At 38.8% G+C, this 27,582-nt stretch overlaps 1 protein-coding gene across 2 annotated transcripts in view; it reads right to left on the reverse strand.

Annotated features, from left to right (window-relative positions):
* Positions 1–27,582, reverse strand: part of LOC149312619 (semaphorin-3E) — a 208,306-nt gene that overhangs the window by 61,156 nt on the left and 119,568 nt on the right. For both annotated transcript variants that reach the window (XM_089525013.1, XM_089525012.1), the window contains exon 4: positions 21,038–21,157. In XM_089525013.1, coding sequence (XP_089381139.1) covers positions 21,038–21,157 — 120 coding nt within the window. The remainder of the gene's footprint in view (positions 1–21,037; positions 21,158–27,582) is intronic.

A 27,582-nucleotide genomic window follows, 5' to 3' on the forward strand; every position in this document is an offset into this window, starting at 1 on the left:
AAATTATGGAATGGCCTGCCGAAGGAGATCCAACATATCACCACTCTTGACGCCTTTGAAAAGGCTGTCAAGATGGATCTCTTCTGGCAGGCCTTCTCTGAATGATCCTCCCAGTCAACTGATATGGATTGGCTGTCGACTGCCCTAGAAGTCTTGCTCAAATATGTCTGTTTTAACTGATTTTAATATGCATTTTATAATTGGTTTTTTTAGTTCTAAATAGGGGAATAAGGGGATTATGTAAATTTTAAGTATGTATCTATGGCCCGTTCCGCACGGGCAAAAAGTACGTACTAGGTACCTACTAGGGTTACGAAAGAGCGTCCCTTCCGGACGCCCTAACCCTAGTACGTACCTAGTATGTACAAAATGGCAGCGCCCTATACACAGGGACGCCGCCATTCTGACATCGCGGACGCTTAGCATCCGCATCGTGGTGCAGAAATGATGCCACAAGTGCACCATTGGCGCCTTGCGGCATCATTACCACACCGCAAAAAGAAGTCACTTTTTGCAGCTTCTTTTTCCGCCGCTGAAAACCTTCCCCGTTTGGAGGCTGAGGCTTCCTGGCAGTGGAAACGGAGGCATCGGCAGACCACCCTTTTTGGGCAGTCTGTAAAGTGCCTATTTTGTATTTTATGGTGCATTTTTGTGTTGAAACCCACCTCAATCCTTTTGAGAGATACGGGATATAAATAATAATAATAATAACTATTATTATTATTATTATTATTATTATTATTATTATTATTTTGGGCAGGGTGCTCTTGCCTCTAGTTAGACTAGACTTAAAACTATTCTATTTTAGTGTTCTTTGTTTCCAGTATTTTTGTGTGCTGCTATGGTTTAGTTTAATTGCTATATTTCAACTCCTGTTTTGAATAAGCTATTTTTCTATGTCATGTTGTGACTGCTATTTTTATTATTATGGGTAATTTTAAGCTTCTTTGAGGACCCTGGAGAACAAAGATGTGGGATTCAAATAATCATAGAGGTAAATAAATGAAGAGTGTAGAAAGGTGTTATCTTCAAATGTGCTTTTTGTGCTTATGTAAGCTTTTTTTCTGTATGCACTCTCCCCTGCTAATTTGAGACAACAATGTTGCTTCTATTAAATCTAAACCCAATTTAACAAAAACAAACACTGAACAATAAGTGAAGCTTCCAATAACTGGGAGATTTATCTCTGATTTGTAATGCATTATTCTTCTGGTCAGTTCACAGAAAATTAAAATATGTATTATTCATGACACTATTTTAAATAGATTGACATATGTTAAATATTCTAAGGATGTTTTAAATCACTTCCATGTCAGTGCAAGTGAAAAGCACGTCTCATTTCATGGTTGCTTCCATTTTGCTTAGAGTGGTAGAAGTGGTTATATTTATGTCCATTCTATGATATGCATGTAAACACTCTCAGTAGACTGCACTCTTTGCAGGATTGAGGCCCTGACTCAGTAGGCACTGCTCTTTATACTTGCACTTTACTCTTGCACTGGGTATAGAGAGCAAAGGCTTGTCCTACTGGACAGAGACAATGACCTGTTATCTGCATCGACCATTCTGGCTTTTATCACCTGCATGGCTATGCATTGTACCGTTTTAACAGCTACCGTCCTGTCGGCCTAAAGGACAGGACACTCAGCCAGCCACTATCTGGCCTGTTTATATAATTATCAGCTAATGTCCAATGTACCATTTTTGGTCAAGGTATTGGAATGCATGGTGGCTTCCGAACTGCAGGGATTTCTGGATTAAATGGATTATTTGGATCCATTTCAATTTGGTTACAGGCTTGGTTATGGAACAAAGAAAGCCTTGGCCGCCTTGGTGGATGACATACACGGGGAACTGGACAGGGGGAATGTGTCCCTGTTAGTTCTGCTGGACCTCTCAGTGGCTTTCGAAGACATTGACTATGGTATCTTTCTGGGCTACCTGTCTGGGATGGGACTTGGAGGTACTGTTTTACAGTAATTCCATTCCTTCCTGGATGGGAAAAGCCAGAAGATGGTGCTAGCAGACTCCTGCTCAACCTCATGACCATTGGTCTTTGGGGTTCCTCACAGTTCCATTTTGTCCCTTATGCTATTTAGTATATACATGAAACCATTGGGAAATGTCGTCCAGAGTTTTGGGGTGTAGTGCTATCAATCCAAAGAGGCTGCCCTAGTCCTAAACCAGTGTCTCTCCCCAGTAAAAGACTGGATGAGGGCAAACAAATTAAAACATAATCTAGACAAGACAGAAGGCAGATCGGGGAACAAGGATACAGACTGTGTTAGGTGGGGTTACACTCCCCCTATATATGTGTGTTTGCAATTTGGGGGTACTCCTGGATTCAGCTTTGAACCTGGAGGCCCAGTATATTTTGTATATTTATAATTTCTGTGCCAACTGCACCCAGGGAGGTCAGAAAGGCTTTTAAAGCAGAAGGCTTTTAAAGATTGGGCCGGATGTTGTATTCTTTTAAAGTATTTAAACACGTTTATCTTTTAAACTATATTTTATTCTTTTATATGCAATCTGTTTTAATATTGTAATAATTTAATTCTGTTTTAATGTAACACTTTTCTATGTTTTTAATTGTACAATTTTTAGTCATGTTTGCTGCTCTGCATCCCATTTTTCAGGAAAAGGTGGGATAATAATAATAATAATAATAATAATACACCCATATTGTCTCCAGAGGAGTGCATTCTGACAGCCTCAGTTGTGAGACGCTGGATGCATTTTATCCAACCCATATGGAATGGAGCTGCCAGAAAACACAGGTTCTGCATGGAGTACCATCTTTGCAGGACAGATCATTGGTATCACTCATGCTGAAGTGTATGAATCATCCTCATGTCTCTGTTGAAAGAAGCAGCTTTTGAATATTAAGTAGGTCTGCTGACCATAATCTTGGATCTTCACTCCAGCAATAATTCCTTAGTGGCTATGGCTTGGAACTCAAGGTTAGTCAATTTGAGGATCATGGAAGGAAAATTTCTTTTCTGTTACATCCCTTTTCAGATCCCACCCCACTCCCTGTTCATTCTGAACAAACTTCTATGGAGAATCAGTCCAGTTGAACAATAAAGGATGGAGTGGAACCTGCTATAGCAAGATAGAATTGCCCCAATTGGAGCAGAGTTTCCTTCCCCTCTCCCAGTAGGGTCTTACTGAACAAAGGAGCACTGGAACTGGAACTTCTGGATCACCATATTCTGGTGTTTGCCTGAACATGTGGAGGCTAAATGGGTGGTGCAGACACAGACATGCACATAGGCTCCACTCTTTGGCCTGTTACAGACTGCCAAAATAAAGCTGCTTCGGGTCTCTTTGGAGGTATGCTGTTTAAATGATGCATGCATCCTAAGAATCTGGAAGCTGCACCAAAGCTGCACTCCGGTGCTTAGGAATGGAGTGTGGCTTTGGCGCAACCTCCGGACTCTTAGGACCCATGCATCGTTTAAATAGCATACCTCCAAAGAGACCCGAAGCAGCTTTATTTTGGCAGTCTGTAACAGGCCTTAGATGTTTTCATGCATCCAACAGTGTCACAGACTTTTTTGTGTTGAATGTAAAAATCTGAAGAGAGCTTTGTAACTGTATTACACAGAATGCAGTTACAGAGCTCCTGATGAGGTGCAGTCCTATTCATGGGAAATCTGTACCAATGTTTAATCAGGTGTGTAGTGAGAATGTAAGACTAAACCACTGATATAAATCCATTCTTCTTCATTATCATGTTCAGGAGCAAGAAAGCAGAGTATGGGGAAGGGATTTGCCTTAGCCACAAGATATATTCTGTAATTCTTTGAATTTGTGGAATGGTTTTTGTACACAGTACATAAACTATGCAAAGTGCACACGTTATACAAGTTGTGTAGCTAAACTATGATAGCTGCTGCCTTACTGCATTGACTTCTAAAGATCAGATTATTGTTTTAGTCTTTTTAATCCATCAGCTAGTGTTTCTGTGCTTACTCCATACATGTGTACTTTGCTTTATGGAGCCAACGTTTTATGTATAAAATTTTTACACGGATTATGGAAACCATGATGGGGAGAAAAGCAGATAGTGTATAATTATTATGATGTAAATAAGTACTCTCACAGAAGTTGACTAACTCTTGACAGGATGACTTGTGTTGAGAAAACCCTTCTCAATGAAAACAAGTAATTTAGTGAGATTTCTTCACATTACCTTTCAGCAGATTCTTGTTTTTAATAAGACGGTGCTTAGAACAGATGGATATTGGTACTGGATTTGTTAAGGATGGGAGATATATACTGGTTTGTTTATTGGTTGGTTTACTCTGTTTATATATTTCCCTTAACCAAACAGTGATTCTAGTCAGATTTTAAAAAACCTCCTTGGTAAAATATGCAACCCCAGTAAATCCACAGAACCATTCTCACCATTAAAATTGCAGATAAAAGCTCACAGATCTATCATATCTGAGATACTTGGAATGTAAAGGAAAATGGCATAAGTCCAATTGTTAGTCCCAACACCCACTGAATCAGTAAGAACTTGATAAGTCATCACTTGTGTAAGTTCTGTTGACTCAATGTGTGATATGTTTACTTTACTTGAGGCTAACAATTACATTTAGGCCAGTAATACTGGCCCTAGGTCAACCTCCCTGAGGAGTACATTCCATAACTAACATGCCATGGCTGAAAAACTCTGCTCCTTAGTTAATCCCTGGAACAAGAGCAATCCACTGGAAGGATAGCACACTCCCAGAAAGGTACCAATAGATTAATGTAATGTATAGGTAGGTTGGTATAGGGAAAGCCATTCATGTATCTACGTCTTGAGGCACTTCGGATTTTATCCACTAGGATTTTACCCTGGGTTAGTCAACAACCAACCAGGGCAGTTTTCTTTTAAAAACAAACAAATGTGTGGGGTGTTTTTTTGGTATAAAAATCACGCATTTTTGCAAAAGGACACTAGTTTGGTACACAAACTCTACATTTTTCTGGTGACAGTGATTTCTGCAGTTTGACAATATAATGCAGGGCAAAGCAGCATAAAACAATAATGATGCTAAATAACAGTTACGTTTATGACTAGAACTCATGCATTCAAGATAGAAGGTGAGCTATAGCAAATTTCCTAATTTTGTTAATATTTGAGATGTAATCATAATTTTACATGGATTACTAAATGAAAATCAAGAGAACAAAAAGATGGCACACCTAGGGGTTGACCTTTTTGAGGCACGAAAGAAGAAAGGTGAAGAGGCTCTTCATAATAATGATTAATTAATCTGAAGTACTTCAGGATTCATTCTCAAATATTATTAAATACAGATTCCTCAGTATTTTGCTCTGGTTGCCTAGCACTTTGCAGCATAACTAGATCATGAAGCTCAGTGGGAATCATCACAAGGTAGAAGGTTATTTGTGAAACAGGACGAACAGTATGGAACTTGTGATACAAAAGCCAAGAGGATACAAAACCAAGCTATTATTTATTTATTCACTTTTTCATAGGCAGTGATTAATCAAACACCGGGGGAAAGTGAAGTGTCACCGGAGCATATGAAGAGGTAAAGCTAATTTTATTTTATTTTTTTAAAAAAGGAAGAATAGAATTTCAATTAATTTAAAAGATAATTAGCAAAAAAAAAAAATCATGTTAATGTTAATTTGCAAGCTCACTAAAATGTATATGACAGGCAATGAGTACTAATTGTGAAATTATTGATGAGGAAAGAAAGGCAAGTATCACATTTATAATTTTCCATATTAAAATACAGAGAAGGAATAAATATGGAAATATGACTTTAGTCTGCAAAGAGAATGAAGGACGCAGACATTAAAGACATCAATAGCAAGATAGAATCATTGTGCTGGAAGAGACCTCAAGGGCCATCCAATCCAAACCTCTGCCATGCAGAAAGCATAATCAAAGCATCCCCAACAGATGGCCATCCAGCCTCTGTTTAAAGACCTCCAAAGAAGGAGTCTCCACCACACTCTGCGGGAGTGTGTCCCACTGTCAAACAGCTCTTACTCTCAGGATGTTCCTCCTAATGTTTAGGTGGAATCTCTTTTCTTTTAGCTTGCATTCATTGTTTTGTGTCCTGTTCTCTGGAGCAGCAGAAAACAAGCTTGGTCCATCCTCAATATGACATCTCTTCAAATATTTAAACAGGGCTATCATATCATCCCTTAACTATCTCTTTTCCTGGTTAAACATATCCAGCTCCCTAAGTCTCTCCTCACAGGGCATGGATTCCAGGCCCTTCCAAACCTATGTCCTTACTATTGTTGTTGTTGTTGTTGTTGTTGTTGTTGTTGTTGTTGTTGTTGTTCCTGTTTATTTATATAGTGCCATCAATTTGCATGATGCTTTACAGGTTCGTTCAATGTGCCTGCAGAAAGCTCCTTAGGTGTAGATCTGTGATTTTAGCAAAAGATAAGCCCTGAACTAAGACATTCTGTAGAGTGGCTTGGAAATGGCCTTGGATCCACTGGCTAGGAAGCTACCTCTATCTAAAATTTAAGAGGCCACTAAAGTGCTCTCTCAAGAAGATCTGGTGGTGCAGTGGTTAAATGCCGGTACTGCACCCACTCACTTACAACCAGAAATTTATGAGTTAGAAACCACCCAGGGGCTCCATGGTCAACTCAACCTGGCATCCTTCTGAGGTCTCTAAAATGAGTACCCAGCTTGTGACTGCTTCTGAGTAAATATATTTAGGGTCAAGTGGATTCATTTCATCTGCATTTCATTAATCACTGTTGAATTGCCTCTGTGTAAAAATTCTGAAGCACATCATATCAATGGAACCTACATGTGTTTGTTTCATCTTTCTTCAGATACCCATCAACTTTGTGCAACACTTGAGAGTTACATCTCATTAAATGTGACTGTCAAGTTGCAGTCAAGATGAAAATGCTTAATTGGGGTGGCGGATTGAAAACTGGTGAACTTTACATAGAGGTAGCTTACTAGCCAGTGGATCCAAGGCCATTTCCAACCCACTCTACTGAATGTCTTATTTCAGGGTTTATTTTTGTAGGTAGGTATTGCTAGTGATGCAACTGAGTAAAAATAACATACCTATTGAAACTCCCTCTTCTACACAAACATCAAAGCCCACAATGTAGTTGTACACAAGAACCCTCTTCTGTCCCCCCCCCCCCCCCCCACTGGCAACTTAGACTTAATGAAGCAAATCTCATCACACTATGGGACCGAACAGACAGGCCAAAATAAAGCTGCTTCAGGACACTTTGGAGGTATGCTGTTTAAATAACACATGCATCTTAAGATGCCAGAAGCAGTGCCAAAGCTGTGCTCCAGTCCTGTGCTCCAGCTTCTTAGGACACATACATCATTTAAACAGCATACCTCCAAAGTGGCCCAAAGCAGCTTTATTTTGGCCTGTCTGTTCGGGCCCTTAGTGAGACGTCTGTGCATATACTCGTGATTTTTAATAGAGGCAAAAACCCTATAGAGCTACTCTTAGTTTAAAGACCTCAGTCAAGGTGAGATTGATAAAAGTTCACATAGTATTTTTTCACATTCTCTTTTGCCTGTGCATATGGTCATAGTGGCTTATCATACACATAACCCACTCACATCTATTCTGTTCAGTTGTGAGCTGTGATAGTACAAATATTTATTTTTGTTATTCAAAGCTATCATTTTTGACATATCATTTTGCAATCCAAACAAATGTGGTCCTGTGCAATTATTTCTTCTGGATACATTTCCTAATGACCTCATCCCTGCAGCCCAACTTGCCGGGCCTTAGAGAGGGAGAACATCTGGTTTCACTGATCAAACAGAAGTCAGCTCCCCATGAGATAAAAAGTGTAACAAATTCTTACCAGAGACACAGTACATGTGGGTCTGACTATGTCATTGTCTGCTCAAGAAACCAACTAGCCAGAAAGCCACCAATTAGCCCTTCTGATTGTTTATCAAGCAAACCCCGCTATATAATCAAATAGGCAATGCTAGATATTATTGAAATGGTCTGCTTGCTACATTCCTATCCTTAATTTATACTTTATGTGAACCCATTTAATGAATTATGAACAACTGTGAAATTAGGGGACAATTTCATGCATTTAAATTGGTGCCACAGGAAAACTAGCATAATAATTCCCAAACTGCTAATGTCTCATGAGAAGTAAATAAGCATATAAATAAATAACACAAGGCAACAGCATCTCCTGCAAATCCACAGTCTGTCTGAATAATCCCAAACTGTATCTGGGGGCTTCCTTTCAAACTTTTCTTGGGCTTGAATCAGTGAACTGGATGCGATTCCTCATTCTGTCCAAGAGTGTTGAAGAACTATCTGCTTTCTAGACAAATTGTTGTTCTGGAAATGCTTCCTTCTAATCAGCACATTCTCTTGTCCTGTATTCTTTACATTTAAGAAACTTACCAAACACAAACAACCTGATAATTAGAAACAAGCATGTCCTGGACAATGATTTATGTAGAAAGCAGGTAATTCTGCCACATCTCTTGGACATAATAGAGAACAAATGAGCAGTAAAGAAAAGTTTGCCGCCACATTGTGGGGTTTATTTTGTATTTATCCACACATTTTGAAGGTTGCAGCAATGATTTAGATCTCATAGTTCTGTCCAGGTAGCATTAGACAGGTGTGAAGGTATGACACGATTCCATGCATTTAAACTGGTGCTATAGTAAGCTGGCATGCAGAACTTTACAGAGCTAATTCCATCTTCGATAATGGGCAAAATCTCCATAAGGTCATGATAATTAAAAGGTCACTGGTAGAGAGCTAATACAAGAAGATTCCAGTTTCACTCCCTGGCACCTCCAGTTAAAAGGATCAGATAGCACAGTAAGGTGGTGAAAAACCTAAATATACCCCCCCCCCCCCCAAGACAGCTACTATCTCTCTCAGAACTAATGCTAGGCTAGAATGACAAATAGCATAACTCTGTATAAGTCAGCTTCCTTTGGCTCTGATCCACATTAAAAATATCACATGGAGATCCTCACCAAACTGCACCTGTAAAGAATGAAACTGTGGCAGCCTACAAGAATCCTTGTTGTTGTTATGTAACTTCAAGTCAACTCCAACATATGGCAACACTGTCTTCCAATCTTTTTGGCAAGATTTATTCAGGGGTTTGCTATTGAAAGAATGTGACTTGGCCAAGGTCATCCAACTGGTTTCTATGGCTGAGCAGGGAGGTTCAAACTGTGGTATCCAAGGACCTTAAGTCACGTATTAAAACCACCACAGCAACAAGGCTAAATCCTTTCATCTGTACTTGCAAGTTTTAATCACTTTAGATAAGGAAAATCAGGAAACATGTATTTCTCTAGTTTTTTTTTTTTAATTCAAGTAGCATAATAATAAAAGGGATGGATGAAATGAAACTTCAGAATGAATACTGCAACTGTTTAGACATGACAGTGGATGTTGGTGTTGTGTCCTTTGGCTGTAAAAGCAGAAGCATATGTACTTATAAGTCAATACTATAACTTCTTTTCCTATTGATGGTCTCAAAGTCAAACAATTGAAATTTAAATTTTGAAATTTGAAATCTAGTGAACACCATACCAATTGATATGGCCTTTGGCTTCTTATCATGCAAGCGCACAAATGGCTAATGCATCTACTTGGCTTATTCCATTTAGAGGTATACACATAGATGTCATGTTTCAGTCTGCAAACTGTGAACAGGTTGGAGAATTAATTAATTAATTGAGTTTCTATTACTACTCCTCACTGGAGGCTGAGATGAAATTATGGATTAGAGTATGTCTGATCGGGACCAATTTTGTATGTGTTCTGTCTTGACAAGCCTGCTACACTCACTTTCTATATAAATGTGAATTTTAAATAATCAGTATGAAAATTCATGAGTAAAACTATATTTAAATATATATTTGTGAATGCTCTTTCTTAGAATGAAGCATTTATAAATATATTTTATCTAAATGTATGCATTTATTTTGTCCTACTATCTGCATTTTTAATTTGTTTTGTTATGATGCAAAGAAGGGTCCTTCCTCAAACTGAGGCATTCTGCCTTTTACTGGAGATGCTTGATTCAGCCATGGTGACAAATGTCTTGGTTATGTACTGTTTGGATTATATAATGTGCTGTACATAGGTCTGCTACTGAAGAAAGTCAAGGAAGAAAATGCAAAAGCAGGTTTACAACTGATACTGGAATCCAGGAGTCAACAAACTCTTTGGAACTGCAGTACTAGGGGCTCAACTAGTTTGTGCATTTGGATGTGAGAAAGAGAAAGAGAGGGGGGCTGCATTTTGTAGCAAACTGCTACCCTAGGCAATTGTCTCACTTAGCATAATGGGTGGGGTGGAGTGGGGTAATAGTAGCCTTGCTATTTACAGCTTAAGATAATGGATGTTCCCCATGCTGGGGAAATTGTCATACTGACAGAATGTAGAGAAGCATAGACAGATGAATCCATACCTTTCCTTGTTATCAACGTATTTCTTTGCCTCATACAAAATCTCTTTCTTTAAAGGAATGGTACTTGACTTTTGGGAGCCAGTGTGATGTATTGGTTTGAATGTTCAACTATGACTCTGGAGACCAGGGTCTGATTCCCCACTCAGCCATGAAACCTACTGGGTGGCCTTGGGCATGTCACACTGTCTCAGCCTCAGGGAAAGCAAAGGGTAAACCTCCTCTGAACAAATTTTGCCAATAAAACCCCATGGTAGGTTCACCTTAGGGTCGCCATATGTCACAAATGACTTGAAGGCACACAACACACACACACACATGCACATGCACAACCTGATATTCCCCACAGAAGTTTGTTCAGGAAGTATTACTAAGAATCGTCCTTGGAAAGGTCAAGTCCAGCAATTCTAAAGGAACAGCTGCATCAATATTCCTGTTAATCCAGAGATTTTCTTGCTTTCAACATCTCTTAATCAAATCCACCATCCTGGATGCAGCTCACAAGGAGTCATGCACATGTTGCCTGAAACCAAAAGGGGTACGCCTGACAGATCCATGCATTTAACCAACACTTTCATTTGTTTTACGGGTGTTTTATGTTTGTAGAAATCCTACACAGTAATCTACACAGCTTTTCATCCAAGTTTTTAGACAGTTTTGAAATTCAGGAGAAATCTTGAAAAAACATTGTTTGCATGCTGCTATAATAAAATCTATGGAATGTCAACATTATGTACATTTCAAGTCAAAATGAGATTTTGCTTAGCCATTGAAGAAGGAAGGCATATGTAAAACATAATATGAATTTAACAAGTCTATCCATTTTAGTGATTTAAATGTTTTAATTTCTTTTTATACGTTTTATAAGTTTTATGCATAAGTTTTATAGATATTTTGCTGTTAATGGCCTGTTGGCTGAAATAAAGTAATTCATTCATTCATGGGGTTTAAATAAAAAAATAAAAATCTGAATCAGCATCTTGATTAATACATACTTTAATTTTTGGAAAGATAAATGTTGATATCACATTTTGCATGAGTGTTGCTGAAATCTGTACTCACTGTTAGTTTAGAGTTTAAACTATCACATAGAAGTATATCACAAGAATAAATCTCACTGAACTAAACTGCAATTTAAACTGAGTGAACATGTGCAGGATTAGCACTGTAAGGTCACACTTTAAACAATGAAATTGAATGCCCCACTTATTGAAGCTTCACAAGCTGTTCTTGTGAAAGTTTCAAGATTCATTTTCATTTACTAGCAGGGTGTATCCAGTAAATAGAGGAGCCAGTTGCTTGTTTAGAACCGCAACATCAAAAACTTCAACAATAAAATGTCAATCCATGGGAACCAATGAGGAGAATTTTATTCTCCTGAAGCGTTCTCTACGTAAAACATTTTAAATGGAGTCTCAGTCATGAAGATGTAGAATTGGGGTCCATGAGCAAATCAAACGCAATGAACTTGAACTTGTTCAACTTAGATAGTAGGTGTTTGGTTCCTGATTTTACTGTTCATCGACAGTGGCTACTTCTTGGAAATCAGTTGCCAAAGCATTTACTGGGTCTTGCACCCACTGACTCTTCTGTATTGCTTAGCATTTTGATGCATTGTTAAAACACATATATTCTTCTTCTCACATTGTCTGGCATTTATATGCATAGAAAAGCTTGAAAAACGTCCCCTTCCTGACTACAAATTTCAGAATCCACTAACTAGCATGGCCACGGGCCAAGTTTCCTGGAGGATTCTGAAAACTGGATAGTTTTTCCAAGCTCTGATTGCGTACCCACTTAGGTGACTAATCCATGTACCTTTATCGGTTTGGAATAGAAATCATGCAGCACTCCAAATGTAGTACGTAGAGAGATCTTGTAGCACCTTTGAAATTAACTGAAAGGAAGAAATTGGCAGCATGAGCTTTTGTACACTTCATTCTACTTCCCCAAATGCATCTGAGAAAGTAGACTGAAGTCTACAAAAGCTCATGCTGCTAATTTCTTTCTTCCAGTTAGTTTCAAAGGTGCTACAAGACCTCTCTGTGTACTGATTCTACAGACTAACACAGCTATACCTTTGAATCCCTCCCAGTGTAGTTCGACTGCAACTCCCAACATTTCTCACCATTGACTATGTTGGCTAGGGCTGTTGGGAGTTGCAGTTCAGTGGAGGGCTCCATGATGTCCGTCTCTTGTTTTTAGACATATAAAATATGTTAGTACTTAGAATGCCACAGAACCATTTTTTTTAAATAGAAGAATTATTCTCTCCTCTCAGTTGGTGGATCTGAGCAATTGTTTTATGACCTACCACAAGGTAAAGCACATTTTTCAATACTTTTGTCACACAGTTTCATGGCTGACTAATATAACTAATCCAACCTAACAGATGTCTTATTAATATAACAATATTCATTTATCCATATTTCCTTTACTTGTCAGATAATATGCAGAGGGGTGCCCACAATGTAAATTTGCTTATGAGGACAATTAATAAGGAGTTTTTCAACTTGTCACTTTTAATGCCTGATATATATTGTCCATGGACATTCCACATTCCAGGTCCTGTGACAGCTGAATCAATTTCCCAGTTCCCTTGTGAAAGCTGGGGAAATGTGCCAGTGTGCTCATAGCACTGAAACAGTTAAGCGAATCCATTTGCATGCTGCATTAAAAGGCAGAGAACAGAAACAGCAAATTAAAAATCTATAACAGCTCTCACTGGGGTTTAGATCTTAATAATGGCAAAATCCTTCTACATGCACAGTTCCATTAGAAATGCAGTCTATCTCTTCCTAGCCTTGACAATATTTACAGCTTGATCCTAACCATGTTTACTCAGTGCTAAGAGTGAAAACCGACAGGTGAAAACACTCTGTGATTGAGCTGTTGTTGAATTGCACTATTACATACTGCAGAAAGTTGCTGTTTGTTACAGACAAATTGAAGGTCACTTGGTCAGAAAGTCCACACCATATATTATGAAGCTAACAACAAAAATACACTAAATAGTTAAAAGAATTACCCCAAAGCTGCTGCTGTTGTTTATTCATTTATATTCCACCTTTGTCTCAATAATGAAACTTAATATTTTAATACCACAGATTGCTCCCTTACTTTGAGAACTGAAGGGCTGATGAGATAAGAAGTAAAAGAAAGTCTTTTTACCCAAATAAGCTATCAGAAGGGGGTAAAAAACCCAGAATAATTTCCAGAGAATTTAATTATAGAGGATTAGTCCATGTTTCAAGTAATCCCAAACATATTCTATTGGTAACCATTCCACCTGGGTGCGTCTGCAGAAAGATGAGACAGTTAAGACTCTCTTCACTGTCTTGTTTGGGATTAACTGCTATATGACAGCTCACAAACTGACCATTCCACCAATTAATATTGAGTTTTAAATATTATATGAGAGCTAGATTTTATTTTCCTCATCTCTTCCCTCAAGTATCATATTTCTCAGGCTGTGAGTCGTTATTACAAAATGTGTAAACCCTGAAGAACTTTGGCACAGCTTGCCATGCCCATCCACTACATGCACATACAAAGATCATGGGATATTGAAGGGATTTTGTGCAAAGAAAAAAAAAGATTCAGTATAAGACCAGTACAAATTCTTAGTGATAACCAACATGTCCCTCAGTGCCAGTAATTGTTGCCCATGAAGAAATTTCAATGGGATATTTTGGAAGTTCGTGCTGTATTGGGTTATCCATGTATCTCTGTTATGGACTGTCTTATTGCCACAGTGTCCCATCTTTCAAGAACTTGGAAAATGCCAACATATGGAAATATTTGTTAAATCTGATCATGTGTGAATAGATCTACTGGCTGCAGTTTATCTATAAAAATCTTTATTATTGGTGACAAGTTACAAAAACGAGTAAGGTAACAGCTCTGTTTGTAGCCTTAAATTGAGTCTGTGAGGTAAGAAACTGAAGTATTTTTAAAAAACTCAGCGAGAAAATTTCATCAGGCTAACTGAGCATGCATAAACATGGATGCCATTCCTACAGTAATGTCTCCAACTGAAACCACAGTTTCAAAACAAGTGGAACATTTGATGAAAAATATAGATGATGTATATACAATGTTTTTACATTAATGTAAATATCACTCAAGAACTGTGCTTTGTGCAATTAGTAGGAGACTTCCAGTACTCTAGGAAATAGCAGATGCTATTCAATCTGAATGCTTCCCTGGGAAATCACTTGATAATACTTCTTTTTTTCAGGGTTGAGAATTATGGCATGTGTGTGCATGTATATGCACACTTTGATTGAATGTTTATAATAAAATGCAAACTATTCTGACAAACATTCCAGCGTGTTTAGACAGCATTTGTAAATGGAAAATACACTTTTTACAACTGCACATGTTTTCTAAGCTTTTGTTCTGTGACTGAACAGATAATAACTTCTGTTTAGCTTCCCACCACTATATCTTAATGTTCATAAAATAAATTGATCTTAAATTAAAACTAAGACTGGTTTCTGTAGAAGATACTGTACCCACTTCTAATTCAGCACTGAGAAAGCATGAGCTAAGCAACATAATTCAGTTATTTAAAAACGGTAATTAATAGGGTTTTGTGGTGATTGCGCTTGATGATAATAATTGTGATGATGTCCTGGACAGCTAATAGATATGGCAATCTCAGTTCATCACTTCCTTGGCTCACCATGACAAGCCTTTAATTACCTATTTCTTACCAGAACCACACTAATCCCGTCTTTCCTGTGGCAGTGTGGCAAGACTTTTGATATCTAGATGCTGTACTGACATATGAACATTTCATCTGTTTCATGTATCTCATGAGCACTCTGGCAATCTCCTTTTGTACCAGTTCTATGTCAGCTTATGAGTCCCCACCCCACCCCTTCTTCTCACTTTGAAAATCACATGCTTTTTGCTAAAGGTCTTCCCTAATGTACAGATTTTAATATAATTTGTCCCAGTGACTAAAGGACATTGGTACTCATTTGTTCAAATATACACATTTTTAGTCATGCACATTTTCCAAAGATGCACATGCTTTTTTCTTTTCTTTTCTTTTCTTTCTTTCTTTCTTTCTTTCTTTTTCTTTTTCTTTTTTTTTTTTTTTTTTTGCACTTTTTTTGTCTTCACTGAGACTCACTATAGATCTTGGAAAAGTCTGAGATGACATTGCTTCACGTACCAATATGAGTCTCAGGAGGAGCAAAATGGGTATGCCTATCTCTAGCTGTATTTAAACTGATCCAAACTACCATGGGTCACCAATACATTGAACAGAGATGGAAGAACATGATTTGTTAAAGGCACTGATGATTCAGAGGCAGAAAGGAAATTTCAACTTGAGTTTCCTGGATAACAAAAGTCTATCCTCTGGACCACAGTGGCTGTCATGGCTGTTTTAAAACATCACTACAAGCATATTGATGTATCTGAATGGTTTCCTGACAGCTCCTGGGAAGTTTTCTGTCACTCTAGCAATAATGATGCCAAAGCTCTGGTTAACATATGAAATGGAGAAACGGATGGGGCAGTGGAACAATGACGTCAATGCATCACTTCCTGTGAAGTCTAACCAAATGTTTCCCATAGGTTTCTGGGGAACTGATGGTTATGAAACATGTGGTAACTGATGGTTATGAAACATGAATCTAAAGCTACCTTGACTGAGGGATTCAGCTGAATATAGATTACATGCCAGTCAAATATGTTTTCTGTAAAGCAGAAGTTACTCTTCTCTGACACCTCTGTGTCTGCATGGAGTTGCCTAGTGGAATTTTGTTGTGTTCATGAGACAAGGATACAGTCTGCACAACAGCTCATTGTAAACAATTCACACCACACCTTATGGACAAAATAACTCTGCTCTGCTGTAATTTGGAAAATTCAGTTGATATAAGTCCAGTGGCTATAACTTTATCCATGGTTTTCTAGTGGATATCCTTAAATTTGTATGTCCCAAAGTTTTGGAGAGGATCCTTAGAGATAATAATATAATAATAATAAAATTTTTATTTATATACCGCCTTTCCGGAGATCAAGGCGGTTAACAGCATGTGAGTATTGAACCCCTACTTCTCCTTGCTTTTAAAAGCACTTACCAAAGGGCTAGGATAATATGTAAAGAAAGTATTAAGTACTTCTTGGAACAAGACAGGGTTTCTGTATGTTTACAAGAAGCAGCAGTAAGACATTTGCTGAAAAAGTCTTCCCTGAATCCAAAGGAGGGATTTCAGAAAGAGGTACTTCTTGTCTCTCAAATGTCAGATTAGGCAATAGTGAGACAATCTGGTCTGAATGGGATTATATTTTCTCAAAAACTCATATTTGCCAGTCTCTAGGAGAACAGATTCAGTTATTAACCTACAGGTCTGAATTCTGGTGGGGATTGGGAGTTTGTCTGCAAAACTGAAATTAGTGTGTTAGCACTGTAACCATTTCTGATCTGGTCATAGTGCCACATACCTTTGTAATACCCTGTTTGGATTACTGTAAAAGAAATAACACGGGGCTGCCCTTGGAAAGTGCTTTGAAACTTTAAGACAGTCCAAAGAGCTGCACTGAGAAACAATAGTTCTACTGTCTGTTTGAGGCACAAATCAAAATGCTGGTTATGAACTGTAAATGCCTTTATGGCTTAGTCCTAGTCTCTCTGAGGGTTTATCCACACCAGAGTTAAAGCAGTTTGATATTGCCTGAACTGCCATGACTCTATCCTACAGAATTTTGGAATATGTGGTATGGTGAAGTATTCAGCCTGGTCTGTCAGAGAGCTCTGGTGCCTTGCTAAACTACAAATCCCAGGATTCTGTAAGATAGAGTCATAGAAGCAGTGGTGTCAAAATGTTTAATTCTGCAATATGGCTACACCCTGAAAGATCCTATTTCTGAATACGTCCTTGACCATATTTTAAGTCCTCCTCTGAATTTCACCATTCACACAGATAGGTGAGAACACAAAAGTGGCTGCTCTCAGGTTACAAAATTTCCTTCCCTGTTGTTCTGCTGCCAGGCAAAAATCTACTTATTCAAGAAAACTTTGGACAACTGGCTGGCATGCTGAAACAAGCATGAATGATGAGTAGTGCTCTTTTCTTTTTTTAAAACTCAGATATGTTTGCAAGTTGTTTTGAATTTGGTTGTTGTTTTAATATGATAATCTGTTTAGCTATGTTTTAATACTACAGCTTGGTTTATAATTATAGCTGTTCTTTTATCATCTTTGGTGCCACCTTGCATCCCAGTGTTTCTTAATCATGCTGTGTGCCATTTTGCATCCCAATTCTGAGAGAATGTTAAATAAATAAATAAATAAATAAATAAATAAATAAATAAATAAATAAATAAATAAATGCTGGACTTGCTAATTGTGATAATGCTAAGTAATACCTAGAAATTACAGGTCAAATTTCAACATATTGTGGTAAACAGGGAAAGATGTCAAGAAGGATGGGGGGAATGTGGAACTCGTAATCAAAATCACAGGATTGGAGAAATGCCACATTAAAACAAATTTAATACAGTCTGGTTCATTTGTCATGTTTTCCATTCAGTTTCTCCATTTTCCAGAAGCATGTGTGAGTACACCTCAGATGATTTTGTGTGGTAACTTCCCTTCCTTGCCAAAATGTCAACAGAATATGAACTAAATTTATTATATTATCCTAATGAACATTTAAATAAATGTGCAAATGTATAATGACTATATGAAGGCCCTTCTTCGTTGAAGATGCAAGAGTGCCTTCTCTGTTTCTGCCCATAGAAAATGCATTTCTGCCCATAGAAAATGCATTTTTAAGCAGGTAGGTCTTTGGCATGTGAACTGGTCTGGTGAAAAAGGTTTAACTGTGTCTAGGTTAAAAAGACTTATAGTTTTTATTGTAATTGTAACAGATTGGATTTCCTATTATATCTTACTTTTTTATTTAAAAAATCCACATGTTTGTATTGTTAGTGATGCCATGAATATTTTTGGCAGAAAAGTGGGGTATAAACCTTATTAATTAATTAACTGGATTTGCATCAAGCAACATGAATAAGCTATCTGACAGTTTATGTCAGTTTATAGTACCGAAGGATAAATTTGGCATGCAGAAATGTTAATAGAAAGGTAAACAGATTATTTTGTTTGTGGTTTTTCAGTCTCCTTCCCCCTTATATCCTGAAATAAATTTTACATATTAGTGAAGGGAAGAAATCAGGAATGTATAATGTGATGGAAACTGTGATGCAAAATTATAGAGAAATGCCATCTGATACCTCTGACAGAGGGGGTGACACGCTAACTTTCCACATGATGCTTATCATTTCCTCGGCAATCTTCCAAAATATGTTTTTTAATTGATTATTTATACAATTATGTCATTGAGTGTATGTGTGTATATTGGGCAGAAAAAGAAGATAAACAGACAGAGACATAACATGTGAAGAAGAAAGGAAGGGTTATATTGCCTGCCTTAATAGACTTGTATTTCCATTTGCCAACTTCTTAGCAAGCATTTCCATGTGAGAGCAGGATTCAGTGAATCAAGTGATTGCTTCACTAGAAGTGGGATCTATTCATATCAAATCAGATCCAAAAACATACAGTTTAATATTTATATTAATCCTGTACTTTAATATTTTATTAATCATACAGCATGCAGCAAAATATCACTTTTTCTACTGTAATATAGGCATGTGAGTCCCAGACTTGATTTGGATCATCATGAAAGGGTTTAAACCTTTTCCAAACAATTTTTTCCTAAAATTTCCCTGAAGTGGGGCTAGCCCAGACCATTCCTCCCGTCAGACATTGTTTCATAGTTGAGTAGTTTGACTCTAAGTCTATGACTACATGAAAACTCGAACTCTCTGCTTTAGGGCACAAACTTAGGAGTTTATCAGTCACACAATATACCAGATGCACCCTATTTTTTTGCACTAAATAAAAAAAAATAAGACACAACCCATCCCAGCTCAGTGCATGAGACACAGGCTTCCCACAGCACTTAGGGTCAGATCACCCTTTTTACTGACCCTAATGCAGCAGCTGAGCTGCCTGTATTGTAATATATTTAAATAGGAGGCTCTTTTGTTTCTCAAATGGAAAGATTCAGCAACTCATTCTATTCCTAACAACTGGGATGGAGACCTTTGCTACAAAAAACAAACCAACAACAAACAACAACATAGTGGTGATGAAGGTGTGATCTAGGGTCTCATATTAAATATACGCTATCAGGCCCAGTAATTTTTAAGAGACTAATTATCTTCAAATGGTTGATGGTTATAGTGGTCAGTTATTTATTCACTAATTAAACCTGAGATGGTCTTGATGATGCTATCTTAAGTATGATTTACAGATGACAAAAATTCAAAAAACCTGGATGTAAAGAATGCAGGGACCCGTATTTGCTTTGCCCCATCCCCCATAGCTCACAGCGTATATTGAGATGGGCAAAATGCAGCCCCTGAAGCCCTTCAGAAGCATCCCAACCCATGATTTTTCACCCTCAGCCCCCAAAATGGTGGGAAACAACTGCAAAACATAGCAGTTTTGCTCCCTCACCTCCAAAAGGCAACCTTGCCCTCAATGAATCACAAATTACTCACAAACAAAATGGAAAAATTACATGGGGTACCTTCCAGTTATGTCAGGCATACTGGTCCATCCTCCCAGGGGGTGCAGGGTCAAATTAACATTGCCTCCTCTGCAGCTGCCCAACCCTATATACATCATAGATTTGGAAGGCACCTTGGAAGTCATCTACTCATAAACAACAGCACTCTACAGATATTTTTAAATCATTAAGTATTCTGGATAGAGCTGATAAAAACTGAAACAACCTCTAGAGGACCATAGTTGTCCATCCCTTAACTAAAGTATATTGGACAAATGACTGCTTAAATACCTCCAGCAAACAAGTTCCCACCAGCTCCTGAGGCAATTTGTTACCCTCTTGAATGGTTGTTATTGTTAAGGAAGATGGAGTTTTTTGGGGGTGAGTGGGAATAATGTTTAGTCAAATCTGCACCCACTGGTTCAAGTCTGTTCTCCTGGAATACAAAAATAATAATTCTGCTCCATGCTGTGCATGACAGACTTTCAGACATTTGAAGGCCAGTGCCGTGTCTCCCTTTAGTCTTCCTGCCACCAGGGTAAGTGGACCAATTCATCCAAACATTTTTCATATGATTTTGTTTCTGGACCTCTAGGCATGCTGTCTTTCTGCCACTTGAGACTTGCTAGATGAGAATCAGATGCATCATCATTGTTTCCATGAGAAGACAGTAATCACACAAATGCTTTTGCTCTGTGTTCTTTCTTGTAGTCTTTTGTAGTGAATTTGGCATGGTAGATTAGTAGTCATAAATGGAGAAAATTACCCAATTTTTATTTTATTTATTGAAAATGTTGTGTATGCTTCCATTACATACCTAATTGCTAAACACCACATGGCTGATTAGGATCAGAGATCACAATGAAGAGCAGAATAATCATTTGTACACTCATGTTAGACTATCCACCTGCCTATGTTCTCACAGGATTTCTCAAGGATATTAAGTGTTTTGGATCTTAAAGATATTTTTAGGGAGTACTTCTTACCTCTGATTGATGGCCAACTCGTATAAAAGCACAGACGGGATCAAAGGCTCCTGTGCCACAAGCCAGCAGGTGTGTTCGGTTGTATCGATGTAGAGCACGGATGTAATTGGCACACTCCTCCTGTGGTGACAGGTAAGAAATGTCATTAAGTGGGACTGAACAGTATTTTAAAAACTATCCCCCTTTTGATCTCAGTGACATTATCAAAGCTGAACTTTATACATAGCATATTATCCTTTAGTGAACTACACATTGAAGTCTTTGAAAAGAGGATAACTTGCACAGTTCCATTTTCACAGCAAGAAGGAAATAAAAATAATGGGAGTAGGAACTTATTTTGGAGGAAAAAGATTCTGTTGCATTTCACACTGTCAATGAAAGCATCATTTTTACAGCTTCCAAGACTCACCAAAGAAATGCACCTAATCTGGAAAATCTAAACGTTTGTCAGGCTTATAGGGTGTTTCAGAGAAACAGACTACCATATATACTCAACTATAAGTCGACCTCATGTATAAGTCAAGGGTAGGTATGGGGGTATAAATTATGGATTTTGATATGACCCGTGGATATGTTGAGGGTAAAACTTAGCTGCATGTAACAAAGGATCTAAAGGATGAAACAAAGGAAAACAATGCCAAAGAATGTATAAAATTCCACAGGCATAACTGTTTCTGCTCACACTAAACCTGGATGGATGAGAAAATAGAGGAGGGTCAGTGCTTCCAGGACAGATTATACTCTTGCTTTTCACCAGGGGACAGTTCCTTTTTAAATAAAAGTACAGTACTTACATTGACCTATGGATAAGTCAACTCAGGTTTTTTGGGCCAATTTTTTGACTAAAATTTCTAGACTTATACACAAGTACATACAATACATGCAAAACAATATAGGCCTTTTAAAATGTGAAATGACTTTTTTTTAAAAAAATGCAAAAATAGTTAATAGGGGAATTGCATACAATACTTAAAATGTATAAATAAATGCACACACTAGGAAAAATGTGTACATGTTTCAGTACAGGAGGAAGAGAGTCTTGCATTTCCTATGAAACTAGGATGGGAAGGATATGGATATAAGGCGTGTTACAGAGCGCCTAAGAAGGGTGCTCTGCCGCCGCTGCGGCTTGCTACATCTGGGAACTGCAGCGGTCAAACCATGTGGTTCCCAGGCACAGCAAGAAAGAAGCGCCGAAATGGCGCTTCTTTCTGGGACCGTGAAGTGGCGCCACGAGGCACTAGTCGCGCACTCACAGCATCACTTCCGCCATGCGACATCCAGATGCTATGCATCCGCGGAGTCAAAATGGCGGCCCCCATGTGGACAGGTGCCGCCATTTTGTACGGACTTGGTCTGTATTAGGGTTGAGGGGCATCTTCTCAACCCTAACACGCCCCTTCCTAACCCTAGTACGCCCCTTCGGCGCATCTGTAACATGCCTAAGATTCATAAAATGCAATGAAGTTGAGGCTTAGATATTTCCATATGCCCAGGAATAGTCAGTGGGTACAGTCTCAAAGTGAAGAGGTAGACAGGAGAATAAACATGGTGGGATGAAAAAGGAATGTGGCTACAGCTGAGGGAAAATGCTGCCCTCTGAAATAACAATTCTGCACTCAAAGGAATTTTCCTTCAGTCCCCATTTTTCTAGGATTCCAGTAACTTAAAACTTCAAGTCAAGCCAATGAATTGGGGAGTGTTGAATTTTTAAAGAATTTTAAAACGAGCATTCTTTGAGCCATGTAAATCAATTTCTATAGAACTGGCATGAAAGGAAAAGGCAAGGAAATGAAAAGGAATGCCTTTTTTTTAAAAGGACAATTGATTTTTAAAAGGCAAATGATAGGCTGTAGAGAAAATGACTCTACAATCTTAATATTTATTATATCACATCCTCACTATGGTAACAGAACTCCTTCTGTTATTGAAAATTGAAATCTGAACTTTAAAAAGATCTTTACAAATAGCTTAACTGGGTGAAGTTGGCATGGATTTCAATGAATGAAAAGGTTGCTTATCTGTAACTGAAGTTTTGCGAGTGGTCACCTGTGAACTCACACAAATGGGTTATCTGTGGCTCTGCAGTGATTCAACACCTTTAGAGCGAGATAGAATATACTGGCCCTGAAACCACCCACTTTCAGGCAGCCTTAAGGCTTTGTTCCCACCTAGAGATCTCAGTTCTGTAGACTCCACATGTGGCACCAATGAAATGGAGGAAAAGCAGGATGCAATGAGGAAAGGATAGGAAGGATCATAAAATTATAGAATCATAGGCCTGTTACAGACTGCCAAAATAAAGCTGCTTCAGGTCTCTTTGGAGGTATGCTGTTTAAATGATGCATGCATCCTAAGAATCCGGAAACTGCACCAAAGCTGCACTCCAGTGCTTAGGAATGGAGTGTGGCTTTGGCACGACCTCCGGACTCTTAGGACCCATGCATCATTTAAATAGCATACCTCCAAAGAGACCCGAAGCAGCTTTATTTTGGCAGTCTGTAACAGGCCATAGAGTTGGAAGAGACTGCAAGGGCCATGTGTGAGTTCACAAAGGACCACTCAAAGAAATACAGTTACAGGTAAGCAACCTGTCCTTCTTCTTCACGGTCTTTGTGACACACGCAAAGGGAGATTAGTAAGCTACTCACCAAAGGAAGAGGGAGTGTGGTGCACTCAGGTAGGCTGCAGGGGAAAGCCAAAGGCCATGCTAGAGAGGAAAGTAGGACAGCTCTGCCAAAGGCAGCATCAGCTCAAGTAGTGAGAAACAAAGCATAAATCCGGTAGTGAGAAACAAAGATAACGGGATATGACCAGACAGCTTCTCTGCAAATATCTACCAAGGGAATCCACTGCAAAGAGGCCAAGGATGCAGCCACTGTTGTAATGGAGTGGCTAAGAATGCATATAGGGGGGCTGTTTCCTGGCCAATTAAGAAGCCAGAGAGATGGCAGAAGATACCCATTTTCAAAAATGTTGGTTCAAAACAGACAATCTTTTCCAATGGGAAAAGTAACAGATGAATAACTGGGAGGAAGTATAAGATGGAACCTTCCTGTATAACAAAGGCAAGAGCCACCTGAAAATGGGTAGGACTTGTTCAAATCTATTGAAGAATTTTGCATCAAAGTCAGAAGAACAATCTTAATTCAAATGAAAGGCTAAAAGTCCCTTGGGGGAAAAGGAGATATCAGGGTGAAGGATTACCTTGTGTTGGAGAAATTGTAAATAAAGTGAGCCAGCCCTGAGTACATGCAATTCACCTCCCTGCTGTGGCGATGTTAAAGCTCTTGGGAAGGCAGTTTTCTAAATATGAAGATGAAGGTTGCAAGTCAAGAGCTGTTCAAAGGTTGCAAGCTGGCAAAGGGCATGGTCTAATTGCCATGGTGAAGTAGGTCTCACAATTAGGTCTGTGAAGGTTTCTTTAGCCTCTTAGAAGTTTCTTTATCAGGTGGTGATGGAAACACAAGAGTTTACCAACATCCTGAAAAGTAGGCTGAAATGGTTGTGAGATAGCAATGAAGGGAGGAAACAGAGAGGCACCGTTCCAAGACATGAAAGATGGAGATAACTCAAATAGTAAAAAACAGGCCAAAGTTGTACATGTTGGAAAATGAATGTGAAAGCTCTGAAGTGTTCCTAAAAAGCTGCTACAGCAGCAGAAAGAAGGGAATTGAGGTTTCTAGGTGGGAACTGAGGTGTAAGGCTGCCTGGAGGTGGGTGAGACCAGGACCAAAGTTCTCTATCCAGCTCTAAAGGTTCTGAATGAAGCACTGCCCAGCCACAGAGTGGCCATTTGAGTGAGTAACAGAGACTACAAAGAAGAACATGAAAAGGATGGGGCAACTATTTACATACATTTATATGGCCATGTCAAGGCTGTATCATACAATCATAGAATCATAGAGTTGGAATAGACCACAAAGACCATCCAACCCCCTGCCATGCAGGAAATTACGATCAAAGCATCCCTGACAAATGGCCATCTAGCCTCTGTTTAAAGACCTCTAAAGAAAGAGACTCCACCACCCTCCGAGGGAGTTCCTCCTAATGTTGAGGTGGAATCTCTTTTCCTGTAGCTTGAATCAATGGTTCTGGATCCTATTCTCTGGAGCAGCAGAAAATAAGCTTGCTCCATCCCCAATATGACATCCCTTCAAATATTTAAACAAGGCTATCCTATTACCTCTTAACTGTCTTGTCTCAAGGCTAAACATATCCAGCTCCCTAAGTCTCTCCACATAAGGCACGGTTTCTAGACCCTTAACCTTTTTGGTAGCCATACTTTGAACACACTCCAGTTTCTCAACAGCCTATACTCTCTGTTGAAGTAGCTGATAATATCACTCTGTGCCAGCTCAGTAGAAAACATGAACAATATTTTTCCTCTGCTTATTACAGGAATATTAAAGCTGGGGTAAACATTTCTTTACTATTATACTATTGTTAAGATAACACAGTTTAAGGGACAGCTGGTAAAGTCCATTTCCCTCTAAAGCTCTGTAACTCATGTTGCATCTAAACTACAGAATTAATGGATGGGTTTTGGGATCTGTAATTTTGTAAGATATTTAGCCTTCTCTGCTAGAGAGCTCTGGTGCCACAAAAAACTCCCATGGATCCTTAGCACTGAGCCATGATAGTTAAAATAGTTTCAAACTGCACTAATTCTTCAGTGTAGCAACAGACTCAGGTTGTCAAGCGGGGAATATCTCAGAGCCAAAATCCTTGGAATGACCTTTTGCAAAGGTACAGTGTGACATTACAAGGGGTCCAAGGGCCACGTTCTGGTGATGGCACAAAGTGTGCTACATTAAGCACTTGCACAGAGATGTCAGTCAAATTAACACGCACGCACACACACACACACACATTCAAATAAAAATCTTCCTGTCCCCCACCAGTTCAAATAGATGCCTCAACCTGCATACACGCGCGCGCGCGCGTGCACACACACACACACATTTTAAGGCAGTGCTCTTCTCCTGAGATTTTCTTCCCTTTAACATTGGGAACTGGAGAAAAGAGACCAGGTCCTGAGATTTGGGGCCAGGTCCTGAGTTCTGAGAATCCTATCTGTGCAAACTAATTCAGCCTGTGATAAGAGGTGAAGACTGGGTTATGTTTCAATATAATGAAAATATAATGAAAAAGTATTTATTGTGTGTGTTGCTGCTGCTGCTATAATATCATCATCATCATCATCATCATCATCATCATCATCATCATCATCATCATCTCCTCCTCCTCCTCCTCCTCTTCCTCAAGACTTAATAACAAAGACACTGGAGGAGCTGGGCTACCCCTCTCCACACAAGACCTCTGAGTTCAAACCTCAGCTGCATAACAAGCAGAATTCATCAGGCAGAGCTTCCTCCAACACTTGCCTTCCTATCAGTGAAGTGCTGCGCCTGTTGTATTTGGGTGCATGCTATTAAAAGCACATGGAGCTTAATATCATCCCGGAAAGTTCTGTGGCTCAAACTTATCAAGAACTCATGAAGGGATTGGGGATCAGTCCAATCCCATCTCCAGCCCAAACAGAAACCTCAGTTCACATGTGCATGCAGAATTTGACATGAACTTCACAGGGAGAAGTAGTTTTGCAGGTTGAAAGGAAGATATGCTCTCTCTATAATGTGTGTGTAAGAGAGAGGGAGAGGGAGAGAATTAGAAAGAGGGAGGGAGGGGGGTTGGCTTTATTTTTTATAAGGCAGAAGGGGTTTCTTTCTTTACTTTTCTCTGGCTGCCAAGGAGCCTGCAGTAAAATAATATACTGGATCTCAAAACTTTTGGGATTGTCTCTCTTAGTATGATGCAGGAACACTACACTCTTTACTCATTTTTAAAAGACAAGAAGAGTCAACTGGCATACATTACAGGGGGAGAGAGAGAAAGTTAGAAAGAGAAAAGAAAAGGGAGAGGCAAAATCAAAATTTGAAGCAGTGTGCAGGAGAGAGAGGTAGCAGGAATCCATAGGATCTATCCAGGAGTGTGAAAGGTATATAGAATAGTGGGCACTCACTATGGCATGTGTTTATGTACACACATGTGAATAGACTACACGTCGTGGTGGAGCATGCCTCTGAGCGTATGTAGAGTACACTTCCTTTCTAGCTGTAGTTGGCCCAGATCCTGGGCATCATTTGTTGAAACCCCAGGGCCATATCTGGCAAGCACTTGCTTCCATCTTATGTATTAACCTGCTTTTTGTAAAGAAAAACAAACAATGAAAAGCAGCCAGAGCCTTCTTTAATTGAAAGAAAGAAGGAAAGACCTGAAAAACTGACCCGTCATGTGTGCTAAAAAAATATACATGTTTAAATACATCAGATTTTCTTCAAACCACCTGAGAAGAAGGTTGAGACAATAAGGAGATCTCTGATCATCCCCCGTTTGAACTATACTGACAGTCCTCTTAACAAAGTAAAAGCCCTGGTGAGGCAGTGGTTAAATGCTTGTACTGCAGCCACTCACTAACAAATCACAAATTTATGAATTCGATACCAGCCAGGGGCTCAGGGTTGACTCAGCCTGGTATCCTT

The sequence above is a fragment of the Sceloporus occidentalis genome, unplaced genomic scaffold (genome assembly GCF_023333645.1).
Source record: "Sceloporus occidentalis isolate IW3139 unplaced genomic scaffold, rSceOcc1.0.p SCAF_5, whole genome shotgun sequence".
NCBI lineage: Eukaryota > Metazoa > Chordata > Lepidosauria > Squamata > Phrynosomatidae > Sceloporus > Sceloporus occidentalis.